The 22,978-nt window shown below is 38.1% G+C and overlaps 1 protein-coding gene across 1 annotated transcript in view; it reads right to left on the bottom strand.

The window, feature by feature from the left end:
• Positions 1–22,978, bottom strand: part of Ino80 (INO80 complex ATPase subunit) — a 117,473-nt gene that overhangs the window by 54,542 nt on the left and 39,953 nt on the right. The window contains exons 15-24 of the mRNA XM_085696449.2: positions 18,544–18,603; positions 17,432–17,574; positions 15,954–16,038; positions 14,851–14,968; positions 13,205–13,290; positions 11,879–12,046; positions 11,566–11,699; positions 10,499–10,566; positions 8,826–8,919; positions 7,750–7,921 (exon numbers count right to left, since the gene is read on the bottom strand). Coding sequence (XP_085552575.2) covers positions 7,750–7,921; positions 8,826–8,919; positions 10,499–10,566; positions 11,566–11,699; positions 11,879–12,046; positions 13,205–13,290; positions 14,851–14,968; positions 15,954–16,038; positions 17,432–17,574; positions 18,544–18,603 — 1,128 coding nt within the window. The remainder of the gene's footprint in view (positions 1–7,749; positions 7,922–8,825; positions 8,920–10,498; positions 10,567–11,565; positions 11,700–11,878; positions 12,047–13,204; positions 13,291–14,850; positions 14,969–15,953; positions 16,039–17,431; positions 17,575–18,543; positions 18,604–22,978) is intronic.

Here is a 22,978-nt window from a genome sequence, read left to right as displayed (position 1 = left end):
TAATCAGAACCAAATATGTAATGTATGGTCGCGGCCCATGTTAATTTCAAACTGTGTTTTCTTAGTATACAAAACCAAGTGACATTTCTAATTCCACTTCCACAACAGACATTTGTGCTAGGTGGATAGCTGGTTTTTATGACAATGGATGCAAACTCAAACCACAACAATTAAGGCTAGTTTCTTCTAAATTTCCCCTTAAGACACTGTAGAAACAGGTGCTAACGGTGTTGTGTAGTTCAAGAAAAGCTGGTTCTTTTCGAGGCAGTGTCATACTATTCTTGGCTACATAATTCTAGGCGAACCTGAACTACATTTCAAAATAATATAAATTCTTCACTTACAGTATCAGGGACTAAAGCGCAGAGTTTGAATGCTTGCCTACCACAAATAAGGTCCTAGGTTCCATTCCAAAGAAATATTATTATATTTCTTTATTATATCAAAAAACTTGCATGCCTTTAATTCTAGAACTCGGGAGGCAGAGGCAGGCAGATCTCCATGGCCTCTGTGTGAGGACAGCCTGGTACACAAAGTGAATTGTAGGACAGCCAGAGCTGTAACACAGAGAAACTTTGTCTTGAAAAACTAAATAAGAAAAAGAAAGAAAAAAAAGTATTTTATGAGGTTGTCTTCATTTCTTGGCTTGTGAACTTTCCCTGTCTAATTGTCATAGGTCTCTTTCACATGAACCCTTCTGCCATATTCTTCCAGTTAAGGGCTTTGGTTAAGATAAAACCTACTCAGGTTTTCCCCTGGATTAAGTGGAAAAAGTATTTTAAATTCAGATGTGAAAATACATACAAAAATTAGAAGCGACAGCCATCAACTATTCTCAAACCTATACATTTTAAAGTAAGGAAGGAAGTGAAGGCATTTGGAAGGTGATATTAAAAAACATATCCTAACAAGCTTTCCAGGCCTCCAATGGATATTGTAATATGGGATATTCTGAAATAGCAGGCCTCAGTGCCACTATAGCCTCCACAGCAAAACATGGTTCATTCAGGGGTATGACAGCATACAAGTCAGTCATTTTATCACTAGCTGTTCATTCTTGATCATGTCATTTGTTTGTTTTACTACATGTTTTGTAGATAGCCTGGTTATCTTAAATGATTTGGATGAAGATAATATACAAGACAATTTATACCCTGATTTAAGGTCACAAAAACAAAACCCAAGAGTACAACAGTAACAACACTTCAGGACTTATTTGCTCAGTAACATATGCGGTCAGTCTCATTCACCCATGTGGGACTATTTTACACAGACTAAAGTTCCTACAGAAACTGAGTTACTAGGATTATTATAAGAAGTTATCTCAGGCCAGGCAGTGATGGCACACACCTTTAATCCCAGCACTCAGAAAGCAGAGGCAGGCAGATCTCTGTGAGTTCAAGACCAGCCTGGTCTACAAGAGGGAGTTCTAGAAAAGCCACCAAAGCTACAAAGAAATCTTATCTAAAAAAAAAAAAAAAGAAAAAGAAAAAAAAATTATCTCAAGTTTATCAACAGGACATACATGTTCTTCCTTATCTGTTTCCAGAAACCACTCAGCATGTCATGAACACAGTCACAAAAAGACTGAGCACTGTAAGGCCCACAATGGTAGGCCCACAGAGCTGCGACAAGCCTATATCCATGCAGCCCTGGCATGTTTTGCCTTTTCTATAGATGCTGAGGTCCTTACAACCCCTACCAAAGACCTCTAATCTTTTAATATCATCTGTGTTCTTTTGCTGGCTGGTCTCTGCAATAAAGTTCACTTTTCTCTTTATATTTTTGTCTATTATCATCTGACTGATTAACATGAAAATTATTCAGCTGTCAACCTATACTAATAAATGCTGAGTAGCTAGATATACCAACCCTGAATTTTATTACTAACATACAGACAAGGGTTAAAAATGAAGCTTTAGATTGTTTTGTATTGTTTGCTGTTTTCTCAATTTCTCAAAAGTGTACTTCTGACATTAATAGTAAGTCCTCTTATTCCCCTGAGCTACTAGATAGAGCCAAGCCCATGATCTCTGCATATCTCAAGAATAGTTCAGATAGTTGGGATACTAATAGTATACAGACCATCTCTGGACAGGCAATTGAAATAACATCAGCAGCTAATCTAAGAACATTTGAATACTTGATGACTTCTTAACAGTAACCAAACACTATGTCTAAGTCATCCTCATTTTGAGTATTCTCCAATAGCAAAACTTAACAGAAATCTTTTATTACATTAAAGAATATACAAGGGAATGAACATTTTCTCCAACTTCTTCTGTCCAACAATGAAGTTATTATCAAGAAGGGGATACAAGGAGTTGGAGAGAAAAATCAGTAGTTAAGAGCTCCAGCTATTCTGTTCTTCCAGAGGACCTGGGATCAATTCAGAGGCTCATAACTGTCTGTAACTTCAGGGATGTGATGTCCTCTTCTGTTCCCCATCAGTACTGCATGAATTTAATGAAAGATGGCAAAACTCATTATAGAGAATCTTAATAAAATATCAGGCCAGGCATGAAGGCACATATCTTTAATCCTAGCACTTGGGAGGCAGAGGCAGGAGGATCTCTGAGTTCAAGGCCTGCCTGGTCTTCAGAACAAGTTCCAGGACAGCCAGGGATACACAGAGGAATCCTAAAAGGAAAAACAAACAAACAAACAACCTCCCCACAAACAAAAATAAATAAAGATGCTATCAGTGCCTTTCTGGAAAGTCTATCTAGTAGTAATTCTATTCCTAGGTAAAAATTCCCAAATGAGAACATATTGCCACATACATATTTTATTGGAAGTTCTTAAGTCAAAATAATTTATATCTATTTTTAAAAACTCATTAGTCTTTTACATACTCAGTATGTAACTGTGCTTTATAGAACCACCGACACTCCTCAAATACTTTACTCATTATTCATGCTATAATCAATGCAAAGGAGGCAGAGAAGAAGGGTAGAATCAGCGCAGGAATGAACAGCTGTAGTGATATTTCATTTGTATTTTAAAATAAAGCTTGCCCGAAGTTCAGAGAGCAAAACAGCTGCACTGATCAGCCTTACAGACAGGCAGTGGTGACACACACCTTCAATCCCGTAGCCACACTAGTTTGACATAGAAACTGGGCAGTAGTGGTGCATGCCAGCACTAGAGAGGAATATAAAACGGGAGGAGACAGGTCTCAGCTCAGTCTCATTCTGAGATTCCTGGAGGTAGGATCGCCATTTCAGACTGAGGTAGAGATAAGAGCCAATGGCTGGCTGTTTTGTTTTTCTGACTTCAAGTTGAACTCTAATTTCTGTCTCTAGGCTTTTATTAATCATGCCACAAACAGCTAGCAACATCACTTCTTCAGTCTATTTGGCCATAATTTTATTTAAAGAAAAAAGAAGTATTACCAATGGAACAGTGTTACTTGCTTTGAACAGGCTCCAGTTTTTGCTATTCTGTTGTTCTGTGTTCATGCTCTTGAATGCCTCATCACTCTGCAGCATGAACAGATCTTGCTGCCGGAACCACAGTTTGTACACAGTAATAAAGCAAAGCTTTTCTATATAGTCTCTTGGCATCATGCAAGCCTCAAGTGAAGATAGGTAGACCAGCAAGAGTCAAGCTGCACACTCTCTCCACAGCACAGAAACCACACCTTCTAACAGATGTACAAGTGTTCAGTTAACAAAGGCCACGCCTTGTTCTCCCATGGTTTGCTTAAAAGGGTGTACTATTTGTAAATCACCTGCTGGAATAATGAATTCTATTTTCACAAATATCGTTAGTGAGTAAAACAATCACAGCTTTCTTCAAGGAATACTGACAGCTGCCATGACCTCAGGAAGTGACAGAGACACAAACATCATAGCTGAAAAGTGACATTCAGAAGACTTTTTGAACACCTACTTGAAGAATTCTTCAACAGCAATCAGTTAAAGTCCTTAGGCATTTAAAAGTCAAGATTATCTAAACAACACAGGTCACTCTTTTCCAAACTTTTTTTTCCCTGGGGTGGAAGGTGATTGAGTAACCCTAGCTGTCCTGGAACTCAATTTTTGGACCAGGCAGGACTAAAACTCAGATACGCCTGCCTCTGCCTCCTGAGTGCTGGAATTAAAAAGGAGTGTGGCCACCACTACACAGCTCAAAATAATCATTTTTATGCTAAGATCATTTTATATATTTCCTTATTACCTATTCTTTTCCTTTCTTTTTTGAAGATAGGGTCTCATAATGTAGTCCTGGCTGTCTGGAACCCAATTCTGTAGGGTAGGCTAGCCTCAAACTCACAGAGATCTTCTTGCCTCTGTCTCTAAAGTACTGGGATTAAAGGAGTGAGCCACCATGCCCAGCTCCATTCTGTGAATTTTAAATTGAAAAATCTAAAACTGCCCCAACTTCTATGAGTCACTCATCTTACAAGAATTGAGTATGTAAAGCTCTTAAATGGGCTAGAGAGGGTGGCTGGAGAAATGGCTCAGGTTAAGAGCCCTGGCTGCTCTTCCTGAGGTACTGAGTTCAATTCCCAGCAACCACATGGTGGCCTACAACTATCTACAATGAAATCTGGTGCTCTCTTCTGGCATGCAAGCAGAACAGTGTGTACGTAATAAATAAATAGATAGACATTTAAAAATTGCTTAAATTGGGACTAGAAAGACTACTCGGCAGGTAACGGCACTTGCTGGGAAAGTTGATGATCTGAGTTAGATCCCCAAAACAAACATGTTAAAAAAAACAGAAATGATACTTTGACATCCACATGTGTAACATGGCATATCCTGTCTGCCCTCCCCCCACACACACACACTGTAAAAGACAACACATTAAAAAAAAAATACAACTTTTCCTGGGCATGGAGGCACATAGCTTTAGATACAGCACTTGGGAGGCAGAGGAAGGCAGATCCTTGAGTTCAAGACCAGCCTGGTCTACAGAGGAAGTTCCAGGCTAGCCAAGGCTATACAGAGAAACCCAGTTTCAAACAAAAACAAAAACAAACTTTAAACATATACTATGGCTAAGTAGATTACTATGATATCTGTTCACAAGGACAATATTAACAAAACTTAATAATGATTCTTGCTTTCTGAAAGTTATCATTTCTGACAAGGTCTTCAACTGGATATAGCTTTAAAAACGGTTTTACCTCAAAATAATATTTCCTATAGCTCTAGGTTTAATCTTTAAGCAAACAATTTTCTTTTAAGACCCCAATGTACAAGATTTATACTCTCCAGTACACATTACTACCTAATAAACAGATTTTGGGAAGTACTCTAAGAACGCACAGTTCATAGTTGAAGCCACCCTTTTGTTTTCCATTTTTCCCATAGATGTGACTAAATATGGACAGTGGCAAGTTTCTTCCTCTGCTTCTCCCTACCAAGTCTAACGGGAAAACTCATTTTTACCTGCATTGAATATGTATCTGAATTCTGACTTACAGAAGCCAAGAAAGTACTATTCTATTATTTTTTATCTACCTACCCACCTATCTATCTGCATGTTTGGTGTATATGTGTGTGTGTCTGTCTGTCTACTTACCTACCTATCTACTGGTACATATGTGTGAATGTGTATATGCCAGAGCCTGACACTCCACAACTGATCCTCCATCTTGTTTTTTGCAATTAAATGTTATTTTTCTGAGTGAGTATTGGACACCTAGCTGGACTTAGTTCTTCCCTTCCATCATGTGTGTCCTGCGGATTACACTCAAGGTTCTCTGGATTAAACTCAGGTTCCCAGTGGTTGGGGGCAAGCACCTTTTCTACTGTGCCAACATGCTGGCCCTGTATTACAACATCTCCACTGAATTTGGATCTGCCTCACAAATATATCTGAAGAAAACGGAAAAAAAGGGAGCAGATAGAGTGGGAGAAGACGACAAAAAGGAAATAAAGGCAAACTATATATAAAGGTATAATGAGTTTGTACATGAAAATTTTGCTATATACGTTTACATTTATCAGACACTTTTATAACCTTTTTTCTTTGTTGAGAAAAGGTCTTAAGTTGCACAGGCTGGCCTCATTTACTTAGTAGCAAAGGACAAACTTGAACTCCTGTCTCCATTTGCATGCAAAGTATTGGTATTATTGACATATGCCATCATGAACAGCTAGCACATTCTTGCCAGTCATGACCAAATTTTAAAACCCTCAGACAGAATGTGCTTCATACATTTTTATTAACTGTTATACCTGGAACACCAACAAGTAATTCCTACACAAAACCAAAACTGGGCAAATGGTATGCTCTCAGGAGCATTTATAACAAGCTATTGTGGGCCATGATGCAATTACAGCTTATTGCAATTGATAATTCAGATGTCAAGCCACCAGAGAATTCTCAGATAAAGGAAACCTGACAGGCAGGGTCTGTGGGTCATTGACTTTTTCTTTCATCTGTAATTTCACTTGAGCAATAACAGCTATGATATCTCATCATTACCATGCCATTTCCATGTGATGTGTACATGTAATCTAACGATTTCACCTCAATCTTATGGGCATATATCTGTGGAATGTCAGGAAGATGACTTTCATTTGATACACAGAAAATATACTAGGACATATTTCATATTAGATCTATCTGTCCCACAATGACTGTAGACACTTAGAGACCTGTTTTGTTCCTTTTGGCTTAGACTAACTGCACACAAGTAGCTCACTTCCACCTCAGAGCAAGTCTCACGCTACACTAAAGGCTTTTTGTAAATAGACCATAAGTTTAAAACTAGAGCTATGCACAGTCAGAGTCATAGATACCCAGTTGCAACACAAAGCACCCAAAAAAGAAGGCATGCCAATTCTTTCTTGTCAGTCTGCCAACAGACCTATGTCTCAAAGTCTGTCACTGGGCAGTATGCACCTCATTCCCCCCACCCCCCAATCTGGTCAGTCTCACTCCTGCAATCTTGGAACCTTGTGTTGGCATGGCAATGGCTCAGCTCCCTATCGCTTACCCTAGGAATATGCTTTTGACTAATGAGAGGTAACTCTTGTAATTTTTTTTATCGCTACAAGGCTCCTGTAAGAAAAAGTTTTGAGGCTAGAAAGAAGCAGCCAGGAGAAATTAAAAATTAGGACAGGAGAATTAGAATAAAAGCAAAACATGATTTGAAAAAGCATGGAATGGGAGAGCTCATTCATTCCCCTCAGATACCCTATGGGGAAAAAAATCCCTTTCACTTGCTGCAGTATCCAATCTGAACACTGAAGAGAGTCTTGAGGCTGAACCCAAAGGTTCTCACTAGTACGCCACTAAAACAGCGAAAGGCCTGTTTTTACTTTTTATTTGAAGCCTGGGTCTCACACTAAGTTGTCCACGCTGGCTCTAAACTTATAATCCTTTTGTCTCAGCCTCCCACACTGCACAGACGTACATGTAGGCAAAATTCCCATACGCATAAAATAAAGCATAAAGGAAAATTTAAAAGTTCTTCACCACAACAAAATATACGAAACATTTACACATGAAAAATAAACACATAATTTAAGTGTAACTCAATACATTGTACAAACCCCTCAAAACATTGGGGTTTTTGTTTGCTTTTTGTTTTCCGAGATAAGGTTTCTCTCTTTAACAGTCCTAGCTGTCCCGGAACTCCATCTGCCAGCCTTTGCCTCTAGAGCCACCAGTGCCTGGGTAAACATGAGGGTTCTTGAAGATACCATTTAGCATTAATTTTACTAATGCAAAGAGAAGGAAACTAAAGGTACTAAGCAGACAATTTATGCACAGATAACTGCTTACCTTTAACAAGGGGCAGCTGCAAAGGTTAGGGAAGGAAAGTGGAAAATCAACTCCAAGAAGAAAATCCTTATTTCTCAGATATCTCTGATGGCTCTCCCTGTCTGGATCTCTCCAAGAACGCAACTGATGGAGCCTGTAGGAGGCTTTCAGAGACAGGAAAAGAGCTAACCACCTGAAACAAACCACAGAGATGTGCTTACTCAATGTTCCTATGAAATTTGGTAGTTCACAACGAGGACTTATCCCATTATCACACACCGTTTGTAAATCTTGAGCATTTGGAAGCGATTCTTTCTTACCTTCAGATAAAGCCATTACATACTTTTGTTCTATAGATTCTCTGACATGATTTGCTTTTTCAAAGCAAATAAATACGAAAAATACTCAGAAACATTTATCTCTACTTCAAAAACTCTTACCATAAAAAAAAAATTATCTTATCAGGAAGATAGTCATTCCTAATGAGTTATCTATTACATTAAAAACAACGTAAAAGGGGCTAGAGAGATGGCTCAGCAGTGAGGAGCACTGGCTGTTGTTCCAGGACCTGGGTTCAGTTCCTAGCAACCACATGGCAGTTCACACCTGTCTGTAACTTCAGATCCACCCTCACACAGACATACATGCAGGCAAAATATCAATGAACATAAAAAAAATTAAATACAATAAAACAACGTAATATAAATCAGTAAAAGCCATTTTGCAAAGAATAAAAACACAAAGCTAAATTTCCCAGAATGTTTAAGGTAATAGTAAGCATAACTATATGAACACACAAACACGAAAGAAAAAAAAAACAGAAAAAAATTTTTAATATTTCTTTTTTGCTAGAAGATGGGACAAGGTTTCATATAGCACAGGCTGCTTCCAACACCCGATCCCCTTGCTTCAGTCAGCCATGTGCTGGGATTACAGGCTTGTACTATCACCATTCATAGCTCATAAAAAAAATTATTGATAGGGGAAAAAAATAGAGGCTCAAGGTGTAATATTAAGTGTTTAAAGTCACAGTATTGCACTTTTGTCCCTGCCTATTCCCAGTTGCTCTTCTATCAAACAGTAAGCAAACTTCTCACCTGGCCAAAAGTCCCTGAAGCATGAGGTTTGCCATTTCTGCTGGCGAGACATCAATAAATCGAAGGAAAGAAAAACAGCTTCCTTCATTAATACCTGGAAAATCAAAGAACAATGCTGAGCCCGCTAGCAAACCAAAAGACAATATTCAACTTAGCCTGCTGACCTGTTTAATTATCTAGCCAGGATGCTATTATTTGCATACTACAGGCACAGACAGAAGACGCACCTGTGAAGTGCAGCACATACGAGACAGTGAAGAGAGCTTATCAGCCAACTTTGGGGGTTTTGGCCTTTGGTTAATTTCTATGATTTGAACAAAGGACAAAAGAGAAAGGTTCTGAACTTTCACCTTAATATTTTGGACAATGCTCAAGGTCAAGCAGCTCAGGATAAGAAGGAAGAATGGAATTCTCATTAATAAAAGCATTAATGTTAAATTTCAAGTGGAAGAAACTCTTTGTTTTAAGACAAGCTCTCATGTAGCCCAGAGCGGTTTCAAACTTGGTATATACTTAAGGATGACTTTGAACTTCTGATCTTTCTGACTCCCTCTCCGGAAAGAAGAGATTAAAGGTATGTGCCACCAAGCCTCGTTTATTAGGTGCTAGGGATTGAACCAAGGGCTTTGTGTATGTTAGGCAAGCACTCTACCATGCCCAGCCCAATTCTTTCTTTCTTTCTTTCTTTCGAAGAAGTTCTCATAGTAGGCCAGACAAGCTTCAAATTCATGGATTTGGTTTCCTGAGTACTGAGATTATAGGGGTGAGCTGCTGGACCTGGCTTTAAGGATGAGAAATTCCTAAGAGATAGGTAGAATAAACTGTAGTCAGAAAGTCGGGTGCCTTTAATCCCAGCACTTAGGAGGCAGAGGCAGGCAGATCTCTATGAGTTCAAGCCTAGCCCGGCATACAAGAACCAGTTCCAAGACACAGAGAAACTCTGTCTAGAAAAACAAACCAAGCAAACAAACAAACAAAATGTAGACAGAAGTCACTATGAATATGTTGTATTGCTTCCTGCTCTGTCTACAAATGACAGAAACTAGGCATGCATAATGACGCATGGCTCTGATCACCAACAAAACACAGAAGGCAGAGGCAGGCTGATTACTGAGATAAAGGCCGCTTCTTCTACATAGTGAGTTCCAGGAAAGTCAGAGCTATGTAGAGAAACTGTCTCGAAAAACCAATAAAATAAAAATTACAGATGAAGATGACTAACTTGTAAACCTTTTTTTTTTTTTGCCTTTCATTTGTTTGTGAAAGGTATGCAAATGTGTGTACACAAGTTCATGTGGGTGTGGGCAAATGTAGGCATCTTCCTTGGTCCCTTTCTATTTACTGAGGCAAGGTACTCACTGATTTGACTAGTTGCTTTAGGGACCCTGCCTCTCCCACCTGTATGCTAAGATTACAGCAGGGCTACCACACCTACCTAGCATTTACCTGAGTTCTAGGGATCTAAACTCTAGTCCTCACACTAGTGTGGCAAATGCTAATGTTCCATAGTCTTAAACTACCTTTCTAGCCACTAATTTACCAATTTATTAAGACATTAGAAAATAAAGGCCAAAACCACTACAGTCACAGGCAAAAGACCAAAATAGTCACAGGCAAAACAAAGAATATTATGGTAAAACCCCAACTCTCCTTCCAATGCTCAAAACTCCTACCTTTTCTGTGGAAGAGAGACTGCTGGATATAGTCTGGTGCAAATGGGGAAAGTAGAACTTTTAACCACCTGTAAAGCAAGTAATTGAAATAAATCTGAAGGGAATTACAAACACTGAGAAGTTAACTATACTGGAAGCTCCAAATTAAGGAAAATCAAAATTTAAGACTATTTCTACATGTAAGAAGGTTCTTATCATATTACTATGCAACTTGTGACATAAATGTCAGAAAATAAAAAACTGTTACACTAAAGTAAATCTCTCCTCACTACACGGACTCTCAATTGTAGCCTAAACAAAAAGTACAACTCTGGTCCTTTTCTCTTATTCAAATCTGTTTTAAAAAAAGCTTCAATTTTAGTTTTATTAGGTCATGTTGGTGAATATTTTTATAACAAAAAGCTTTAACAATGTCCATAGCTCTCAACTGCTGGCACACAGATATCCACTTAAGAGCACAATAAACAGTCTGGAATTCAGAACTATCCTAACTTAGAGGTATAAAATGGACCACATACCAATTTTCTGAATGAACTGGTCTGTAGCATATTAGTTTAACGACTAATTCAACTTTACCAAATTTATTACTGTAGACTCTTATCAAGAGAATAAATTTAATTAAAAACCAATAAACTCAGTTTTGCATTAAGTGTGACTTCAAGTCACTTTAATGTAACTTAAGTACATCAGGACATTTTTAGTAAACTTACTGTTGATTTTTGGTGCAAATGCACATTTGAACACAGGTATGCATTCCTGATTTAGAAAGTTAATAGAAATGGCTAAGGCATTTAAGGCCATCTAATGGAAGTCTTTGTAGCACTCCAACTCCCACCCTAAGTGCCCTCAATAATTGTTCACCATTTGTTAAAATATCTCTTTATTGGAAACTCACATATTCAACACTATATTTATCTACTTCACCAAGGATATAGTTCTATAGTAGATCATCCACCTAATAAGCATGAGACCTTGGATTCAATCCCCAGCACTACTAAATAATAAATGTGGCCATTGAGCCAAATTTTAAAAGCACTCAGCATCAACAGACATCAATATTTGCTCACCTATCTCGTGAATGGTTGAAGACCCTGATCTGTCCATGACGATAGATAAATTTTGAAATTTCATATGGCTTTAGGGAAATATGAAATGGAGACCAAGTTTCTTGCCGTTCAAATAACTCTGGGTGATTACACACCTAAGATGAAGGGAAATGGTAGGACAACATTGTCATTTGCAGATATCATTGCTGACTGCTGAACTTCACGGATATTGCCTTCCCATTTTCAGCTCGAGAGGCCTATCTGGCATCAAGCCTAGGGTCCTCTACATGAAGTATGTTAAGAAAAACAACAAAGCAAATGACCTAAGCCTTACCTTCCTGAACTGCATGACTAGATTCATGAGGCTGCTGGTGGTGTTCTGTGCTTGCTGAGTAGAGCCCATAGAAGACTGCAGTAAGTCTTCAATGGAAATTTTATTCTTTAGTGCCTGATATAAGAGCTTTTGTCGGCTAGTCAACTGGCAGTACATCAGAATTTCAATCTAAAGAAAAAAAATCAACGAAACATTCATATTTGTAACTATCAGGTGAAAAAAATCAGTATATCCTTAAATAAAATGTTTTCATGACTCACCTCTCCTGTCACACACTAGATGCCCTCTCCAAATCCTCTTTTCCACTTGTAACAGCACCAATCACTTATCACCCTTCACTGTACTCTACGAAAACATACTTCCAGATACCCTATATCCACATTCATATTTTCAAGTACCGATTGTCAAAGGACTACTCAGTCTATACCAAGCACATATATGGGGAATGTGATCTCTTCTTCAAATCACTAAATTGGCTAACAGTATTATTATTCATGCAGTTGCCTAAAGATAATAATACCCGACTTAAAAAGACCAACTCTACAAGGCTTGGTGGTGCACGATTTAAGCCTCAGTCTGGTGTACAGTTAGACCTTGTCTCAAAGGAAAATAAAATCACTGAGAGATATGCATGGATTTTTAAAAAGAGATCTATTTATTTAATGTGCACTGGTGTTTTCCCTGTCTATAATCTGTGAGACATCAGGTTCCCTGGAACTGGAGTTAGACAGTTGTGAGCTGCCATGTGGGTGCCGGGAATTGAACCCAGGTCCTCTGCAAGAGTAGCTAGTGCTCTTAACCACTGAGCCATTTCTCCAGCCCGCATGAAAATATTTTTAAATAAAGTAATTGTAAGACTCATTTTAAAATATACCAAAGGTTACGAATGACCACGTGTTGATCACTACTAATGCTGTACCATGGGCACAAGTGGAGTCATGACATTATTCTATTTTTGTAATGTTTCAAACACTCCATTGATAAAAGTGTAGCCAGACATGATGGTTAACACATATAATCTGTACAGGCAACCAAAAGGGTATGACAGAGGTTCAGAGTTCGAAGTCACCCTATACTACATGAGTTCCAGGCCAGCCTAGCTTAAGGTTAAGAACCTGTATAAAAAAAAAACAAAACAAACCCAATTTGGGGGTGGCTGTTAACAAAAGGAAAAGAATGTTACTTGCCTTGCTTAGGTCCTCTATACCATTCAAATTCAAAGATCTCAATCAAATCGATTATCTTTCAACTAAATATATACCAAGGAAATTTTCTGTGAAGAACCCTGAGGCTCAAATTCATTAAAAGTAAGATTTTATTTCTTACCTTGTCAGACAATTCATTTTCTACATCTTTTTTGATTCTTCTCAGCATAAATGGTTTCAAGATCATGTGTAAGCGAGAGAGTTGATCTGAAACAGGAAGTCCACAAATAAAGCATTGTACACTGATTTAAGACAGTCAAAATAAACATCATGTTCCTCCCACCAAACTCTCCAAAATGCCATTGGGCTCAGTAATTTTTTGAAAGAACCAAACATCCAAAAACAAGCACCTTGGACACGCTCTATTTCTATTAGAAACAACTTTCAGAGTGTATCTGGAAAATTGTATCAATAATAAGATTTTCACAAGACCTAATGAAAATCAGAAGGGACTCCCAGTGTGTACTAGTTATTTTTTGTCAACTTGACACAAAGAGAGGCCGTCAACTGAGGAATTCTTTCCCATCAAACATGGCTGTGGGCAAAGGGGGGGGGGGAGGCATTTTCGCTTTTTTTTTCTTTTCTTTGTGAGTGTGTGTTTGAGCTTTCTTTTCTTCCAAGACTGGGTCTCACTATGTAGCCCTGGCTGTCCTGGAACTGATGCTATAGACCAGGCTGGCCCCAGGAGGACCCAGCCGACTGTAGGCATGCCACCCTAGGCAGATGGTCCTAGGTAAAAAGACCATTTTTTTTTGGTCCTACACAAAAGAGCAGGCTGAACAATGCATGGAAACAATCTAGAAAGTAGTTTTCTTCCATGGTCTCTGCTTCAGTTCCTGCTTCAAGCTTCCTGCTTCTGCTCCTGTTCTATGATGGTGTAAGACTGGGATGTGTAACCCAAATAAAACTTTCTTCCACAAACTTCAACAGAAAGCAAACTAGGACCTAGTGTTTCCCCAAAATTATCTTTAAAGCAATAAAAAGTTAGTAACTTCTTAAAAAACACTTAAAGAATTTATTTTATTGTATGCAAGTCTAATCACCATGTGCATACACAGTGCTTAATGTGTGTAGGAGAAGGTGTCAAATTCCAAGTGGCTGGAATTACATGTAGCTGGGAGCTGCCATGTTTGTACATTAAGGAAATTCAACTTGGCTCCTGGAAAAGTAGTCATTGTTCTTCAACACTGAGCCATCTTTCTAGACCCTACTGAATTTTTCTTACAATTAGTAGATGTCAAGTTATATCTTCATAATAAGCAACTTGGCATATTTTAATATTAGGCAAGTAGTAAAAAAAACTATTGACAAACAAGGATAAAATGTTTGCAATAGAAGCAAATCCTGGGGCTCATAAAATGGCTCTGTGGGTGAAGATGATTGCCAAGCAAGCCTGATGACCCGAGTTTGAACCTCAGAACCCATACAAAGGTAAAACAGAGAAGAGAACCACTCTACAGTTACCCTCTGACCTCCATGAACTCACTGTGGCATGCACCCTCCCACCTACTAATAAGTAAAATTAAAAAAAAAAATAAATTCTAAGTACATAGTTGCCCATGCTAATAGATTGAAAACAAAGTTCAGAGCCAGTTGTGATGGCTCATACCTGTAATCCCAGAATCGGGAAACTGAAACAGGAAATGTCTACGTTTGAGGCCAGACTACATAGGGAATTGCAGACCAGTCTAGGCTGTAGCGTGAAACCTGGGTTACAGAGTCTTTAAAACTCCTCACAAAAAAGAGAAAAGGCATAACAGTACTTACTCTCATCGATAGCAGATTTGTTTTCAGCATGACTTTCAATATCCTTGGAAAACCATTCATTAAATTCTTCATGTGAATCAAATAATGTTGGCATAATGAAATGCAGCAGAGCCCAGAGCTTGAAACAAAGAAAAAAAATATTAAAAGATACTGTGTCATAAAATGACACTATGTGATGCTATATTAAGTTTGGAGAGTGAAGTAACAAACGAATGCATATGCTGAGGCAGAGAAATAAATGAGTCTAAATGTTTGCTCAATGATCCCATTCAATTACAATTAGGTGTTGCAACAAAACGTTATGATTTTTTCAATTAATTGAAAACTAAAAGCTTAATAATACAAAACACTGCTTAGTTTTTGCAGTAATATAGATGACAGGTTTTTTGTTTGTTTGTTTGTTTGTTTTGTTTTTCAAGACAGGGTTTCTCTGTAGCTTTGGAGCCTGTCCTAGAACTAGCTCTTGTAGACCAGGCTGGTCTTGAACCCACATAGTTCCATCTGCCTCTGCCTCCCGAGTGCTGGGATTAAAGGCGTGCGCCACCACCACCCGGCCATAGATGACAGTTTTATAGATGACAATCAACAGCTGATTCCACAACTGACAAAGTTTTGAACGCAGTGTGTTCACTGCAAATAACCCTAGAGAAGACCAATTACAGCCTATGAGGCTAACTGGTTGACTATGTATTTTCATGAAAAAAAATTTAAGGGAGCATAGCCAGAATCATTCATTTCTACCCTATTTATGACTGCTTCCATTTTGCATAGGCAAAAAAAGCAGTTGTTAAGAGTGAATGTATTGCCTACAAAATGATGAATTCTAAAGAAAGAACCAAGTCCTTCAGTGTTAGAGAATATTAGCTTCCAATTCTAGAGTAAAAACTTACCTGTATAAGATGGGCAATATTTAGTAAGGAAACAAAAAGGGACACTGTAATCAATAAATAGTAAGAAAATAAGGATGTTGCCTACAGGACAGTTAGGACGCTACAATCAAAGTCTTGTATAATGGTGAAGATAATTTGTAAAAAACGGTAGATGTTCAGCATGGGTACAGATGTATTAAGAAGATATAAACAGTGACGCTGACTAGTGCCTACCTCTGCCATGGTATTCTGAATGGGGGTTCCAGTTAACAAAAGCCGATTCCGACACTGGAACTGTAAGAGAATCTTCCAACGAACACTGTTCAAGAAAATGAGTTACAAATTCCAAGTTGGCAATAATTATCCTAAGATCCAATAGTTCTAAAAAATGATTTCCAAACAGTACTTAAGAATAATACACTGTATCATCCACACAACAAAAATATATCTTAACAAAGATGAAGATAAAAATCCTAGTAGAGCTGAGACTCACAATACCACTGGTATTAACACTTAGAAAGAAAAAAAAGGGGGCTGGAGAGATGGCTCAGAGGTTAAGAGCACTGGCTGCTCTTCCAGAGGTCCTGAGTTCAATTACCAGCACCCACAAGGTGGCTCACAACCATCTATGAGACCTGGTGCCCTCTTCTGGTGAGCAGGCATAATGCAGACAGAACATTATATACTTAATAAATAAATAATTTTAAAAAAAAAAGAAAAAAATTCCAGCTGGGCAGTGGTGGCACAGGCCTATAATCCCAGCACCTGGGAGGCAGAGGCAAGAAGATCTCTGTAAGTTTGAGACCAATCTGGTCTACAGAGCGAGTTCCAGGACAGTCAGAACTGTTACACAGAGAAATCCAATCTCAAAAAACAAACAAGAAAACAAAAGGTAAAGTGGATGACTTTTCTATCTTTACTGTTTCCTGTTGTTCTTGCATATATATATAAAACCAAACCCAAACCTAAGGTTTAGAAACCATTTATCTGAAACACAGGGTGTCAAAAGTATTAGTCTGTGCCTTTCCAGCTCAGCTGGCAGAGCAATGGAAGAAGGGCTAGATATAACTCAAGTCTTTACTCCTCTTAGCCACAGGCAGGACCTCCTTCAGTGAGTATATGAATAAATGCCCTCCACAGGCTGCGTTCCACTTGTCTGTTACTTGGACCTCTAAGAGAAAGTTCTATAGGTGGACCAAGAGAAACACAGAAAATCCAATGCTAAATGGCACCAAGTAAAATTATATAGCCAAGCACTGTTCTATTTCAGTTTGGGAATTACTTTATATATGTAACTTACAATAAAAAAGCTCTTTGAAGTCTAATGACCATGCAAGGATGGGGAAAGTGATTTAAAAAAAAAAAAGAGAGAGAGAGAAAATCTCCCATCCCCCTGGAGTAATATTCTCCTTGCAGTTTCAAATTCTCATATAAAATAATCCCTCAGAGAAAAGGCCAAGATCCCTTCTCCTACAGAATTTCCCTTAGCAACAAAGTCAGAACTAAATGAGATTAAGGTTGAAAAAAATCTATATAATCTAAGCATAATATCTGAGTCTCAGGGAAAAATATATAAATAAGAATTTCCGCATTCAGATCAGGCAAACTACTGAGGCATAGACCACACTATGCTATATCCTAAAGTTTCTGGTCTTGCTGATTCTGTATGTAGACTCCCACCCATGAAGGCTAGTTTCCAATATGCAGGTTACCTGGAACTACTCTTCAGCGCCTGAGCTTCATCCAGTACCATGTATTGCCACTTGACCCGTTGGAAATACTTGACATCCTGTACTACCAGCTGGTAGCTAGTGATGACCACATGGAAGGGGGCATCCTGAGTGTACAAGGTCTTCTATAAATGTCAGAGGGGAAATATGAAAAATGATATGTAAAAGTTTTCAAACAAATATTTTTAGTGTATGTGTGTGCATAAATGAGTAAGCACATATATATGAGGAGGTCAAAGGACAATTTTCCAGAGTTTGCTCTTTCCTTCCACTGTTGGGTCAAGGGACTGAATACACATTATCAAGATTGTTCAGCACCTCCTGAGTCATCTCTCCAATTCACATTACAATTCTCAATCAGGTAATGAAGGAAGTATGGTGTACAAGTGTAACCTTTAATCCCAGCACTTGGAGGCAGAGACAGACAGATCTCTGATTTTGAGGTCAGCCTGGTCTACATAGCAAGTTCTGGGCCAGCTAGGGTCACATAGTGAGATATTGTCTTTAAAAAGGTAATAAAGTATGAAGAGTGCATTAAAAAGATGAAGAATAGATGGTCTTCCTTCTAAATGACTGGAGGAAGTGCAGTGAGGTAAACTGCAAATGTCCAAGGTTTTTGAAGCATTTCCAGTAATATAATCAAAGTAACAGCAGTTCATGAAAGAAAAGGCAACATGGGACTGAAGAGATGGCTTAGTGCTTAAAACCCTTACTAATCTTGCACAGTGACTTATAACTATAACTCCAGTTCCAGGGTATCTAATCTGATGGCTTCTCTTCTGGCCTCTTTGGGATCCTGCATGTATGCGGTACACATATATCACACACGTACACATAAAACTTTAAAAAAGTAAATCTTAAAGAAAAAAAGGTATCTTTTCATAGTGGACTAGAAGAAAAAACCATGTCCTGTACAGGAAAAACAATGTATATAAAGAAAAACATATTTGCCACATATCCAGAAATGTATTATAGATCTTATATACATGAGGACTTACCCAAATCAAAGAGATTTCAAAAAAGAGAAAAGGGTGGGGGGAAGAGAAGGGGAAGGAAAGAGACAGAGTGTGTGTATTGTGTAAAACAGAAGTTACCTGACTCCAGAATCTCCGGATGACTTTTCTATCATGAGGATTTCCCCAATATGGTAGCACCTGAAAAATGGATCAATATATATTATTTTCTTGGAGAATAAACATTATTAATAAGGTTATTCTGAATGACCAATTAAAAAAGCTAATAAAGGGGGCGTTGTTTGATCCATTCTCCTGCTAACCAAATAGAAACACACATACAATACATCTTTTTTTAAAGTATTAAGAGATACTGAAGCAATGGAAAATTACAGAGCCAAGGAGCAGAAAGAGTGGTAAAGCCTAGCAGCATGTGGTCCTTTCGCTCTGTGGCACTGATACACTCCAAAAGTTCCAGCTAAGAGAATAAAAAGCTTAGCAGAGATTTTTACTAAAGAAATGTAGAGGAGTTAGAGACAGTTCATGGTTAAGAGCACTTGTTACAATTGTGGAGGACTTAGGTTCAATTTCCATCACCCACATGATGGCTCACAACCATCTATAACTCCACTTTCAAGGGATCCAATGATTTCTCTGATCTCCGAGGGTACACACAAACATGAAGATAAAACACACAAAAAATGAAATTAATAGCTGGGTGGTGGTGGGGCACATGTTTAATCCTGGCACTCAGGAAGCAGAGGCAGGAGGATCTCTGTGAGTTTGAGCGCAGCCTGGTTTACAGAGCTCGTTCCAGGACAACCAAGGCTACACACAAAAAAACTCCTGTCTCAAAAAGCCAAAACCAAACCAAACCAAAATAAAATTCATAAATTAATAAAAATATTTTAAAAAGAGAGGTAGGGCTAAGGATTAAAAAAAAAGAAAAAAATTGGAGTATTCGGGTAACTACCCACACTCCTGGCTCTAAACTATAACTCAAGGATTATGCACGAGTATTAAAATCCTTGAATTACCTCATGTTCTGATTAAATAAAGAAAACAGTGAATTACTTATGTGCCAGAGAGGCAACAATACTAGTAGAAAAAAAATGACAAACAGATAAGACAGACAGACAGACAGAGACACACAAGATAAGGACTGGGCACACAGCTCAGCTGGTAAGACTGCTTACCTAGCACACGAGGCTAGGCCATGGGAAGTGGAGGCAGGAGAATCAGAACTAGTCATTCTCAATTACAGAGTGAATTTGAGGTCAGCCTGGGCTATAAGTTATACTATCTAAAAATAATAAAATAAAAAACAACAACAACAAAATACTTCCCTGCCCCCAAATACATAGAAATCCTAGGATGAAGAAAAGAGTACAACATCTACAATTATCTGTAGAAATTTCACTATTCAACTGACACGGGATTGAACAATAACAACCAAACGTAAGAAAATACTGAAAACCAATATGAAATAAACTCAGAGTTAAGACTAAGACAATGAGTAGATGAGGATTAGATGTAGTAATGCACATCTGTAACCCCAACACTGAGAAGGACGAGGCAGAAGAAACATGAGTTTGAGGTCATCAGAGATCACCCAGCTAGACCCTATTTCAAATAGACACCATAAGAATACATGGTGCTTTCTCTAGGTTTTCTACTAAAAAATAAACAAAATAAACTGGCAGTCATTGAGATGGCTCAGTGAGTAAAGTTCTTGCTTCTCAAGTCTGATCACATGAATTCAATATTTGCAGTCCAAGTGGAAAGAGAAAAGCAATACCTAAAAGTGGTCCTCTGACTTACACACACACACTGAAGCCCCATACATGCAAGACTATACATAAATAATAAAGCAATGTGATCACACACCCGTAACCTAGAAACCAAGGTAGCTCATGAAACCAAGGCTAATCTAGGCTACAGAGGATTGCAGAGGGCTAAACAGTGGTCCAAAGCACGTGCTGCTCTTGAAGATCCAGCTTCAGTTCCTAGCACCCACATAGTGGTTCACAACCATTTGTAATGCTATATGTATATATATTTCAGAAAAATTATTTTAAGTCAAAAAATCTTAACAAAAACAACTTTATAATAAAGCACTCAGGGCATGGTGACACATGCCTTTAATCCCAGTACTTCGGAAGCAGAGAAAGGAGGATCTTCGAATTTAAGGCCAGTAGAATCTACAGAGTGAGTTCCAGAACAGCTACAAAGAGAAACCCTGTCTCAAGAAACAAAAACAAACAATAATAATAAAAGGTTCAGTTCAACAGGAGGGTAAAATAAGTAAGTAACTGCACATTTAGATACATATCTTTCTCTCTTAGTGGATAAATCAGGCAGATGTATGGGGAGAGAGACAAATTAAACAAGCCATCAAACTTGGTTTCCTGACCTATTAAAACAGAATACTAAACTGAACAACTGCATAACTCCTACAATTCTGAAACACAGTCAGGACATATAAAAACTGACCATATGCCACATCACAAAATTACATGTCCCCTTGCCACAATGGACTCAATGTTACAGAGCAGTTAACAGGAAACACATAAAAAGGTCTCCCTTATTTGAAATTGAACTATACTTTCAAACAATTCATGAACCAAAGAACCAGTAGAAGTTAGATATAATGTTAATGTGTCCGTAGAGGCAAGGTGGTACACACCTTGATCCCAGCACTTGGGAGGCAGAGGCAGGTAGATCTCTGTGAGTTTCAGGATAGCCAAAGATACACTGTGGGATCCCTGTCTCAAACAAACAAATGACTCAAACAAACCATGTCTTAAACAAACATGGATGAATAAAGCCATGTTAGACAATGATGCTCAAAAAAAAAGCAGGCGGTGGTGGCATACATTTTAATCCCAGCACTTGGGAAGCAGAGGCAGGCGGATCTCTGTGAGTTCAAGGTCAGCCTGATCTACAAGAGCTAGTTCCAGGACAGGATCCAAAGCCCTGTCTTGAAAAGTCTAATACATAAACAATAAAGCAAACAAACAAAAACATAAATAAAAGAAAGAAAAAAAGAAATCAGTGATGCCCTCAAATGTGCATGTCCATAAGACGAAGATCAACAACCTGAGCTCCAGATCATAACACCTGAAAGAAGTTTAGAAGCAGAGAAACGATGAAGACAGAACAGAAACAGTAAAGGGGGTAGGGGGGAGGCAAGGGATGACCAAGCTTCAAGAATGAAAAATTATGCAAATAACTATTTAAAAATGCCAATCACCTTTCATGAAAAAATAAAGAAATTGGGGGGAATAGAGATCCTAGTAAGAGCCTTTCCACACTTTTGTTTTTTTTGAAGACAGGGTTTCTCTGTGTAGCCCTGGTTGTCCTGGAACTCACTTTGTAGACCAGGGTGGCCTTCAATGCACTGCGATCCACCTGTCTCTGCTTCCCAAGTAATGGGATTAAAGGTGTGTGTCACCACTGACCAAACATTTTGCAGACACCCACACCAAACATACTGAGTTTCCAGATGTCAACATCATGGATCTATAGATTTCACATAATCTAGCTATAAACCTATCTAATAGAGAAGTAAAAATGTTTTCAACAATCTAAGGGAAATGGCAATAAAAACAATGACTGCCACTAGGGACAGCAATTCTTTTATAATTCTAAGCTTTGAGTACAAATGGTCTGTCAAAACAACTATGCTGTTTGAGAGTATAAATAAATTCATAAATAATACATAAACCAGTGTGGTTGGCTTCCAAAAGATACATTATTTAAATTCCATGTCCTATATTATCAAGTATCTTTTAATCAATAATCTAACACTGTTCAATCTTAGCTCATATATCACATAAAAATGGGTTTCTAAATAACTAGAACTATAGTATAACCCAGTAATTTGTTTCAGGCATATGCCTTAAAGTAATGAAAACAAGACACGCGTTCAAACAAAAGTATACATAAATGTTTACAGCACTGGGGCTGAGAACAGCTAAAAAAAAAACCACCCTAAAATCCATCACCAGATGAGCAAGAGCCAAAATGAAATATACAAAGGAATCTTCAGTTACAAAAAAAAAAAAAAAAAAAGTTTCTCTGATTTCCCTCCCTGCTTCTTTATCCTTTGTGTATAGGAGGGTAACTGATTTTTTGGAGTTGACCTTGTATCCTGCCACATTACTAAAGGTGTTTATCAGCTGTAGGAGTTCTTTGGTAGAGTTTTTGGGGTCGCTCATGTATACTATCATATCGTCTGCAAATAACGAGAGTTTAACTTCTTCTTTTCCAATTCAAATCCCCTTGATCCCCTTATGTTGTCGTATTGCTATTGCTAGAACTTCTAGCACTATATTGAAGAGGTATGGGGAGAGTGGACAGCCTTGTCTTGTTACTGATTTCAATGGAATGGCTTTGAGTTTCTCTCCGTTCAGTTTGATGTTAGCTGTTGACTTGCTGTAAATAGCTTTTATTATATTTAGGTATGATCCTTGTATCCCCAATCTCTTCAATACCTTTATGATAAAGGGATGTTGGATTTTGTCAAATGCTTTTTCAGCATCTAATGAAATGATCATATGGTTTTTTCTTTCAG

This window comes from Myodes glareolus, chromosome 10 (genome assembly GCF_982192425.1).
Source record: "Myodes glareolus chromosome 10, mMyoGla1.1, whole genome shotgun sequence".
NCBI classification, from domain to species: domain Eukaryota; kingdom Metazoa; phylum Chordata; class Mammalia; order Rodentia; family Cricetidae; genus Myodes; species Myodes glareolus.
This window is presented reverse-complemented; position numbering and strand designations above follow the sequence as displayed.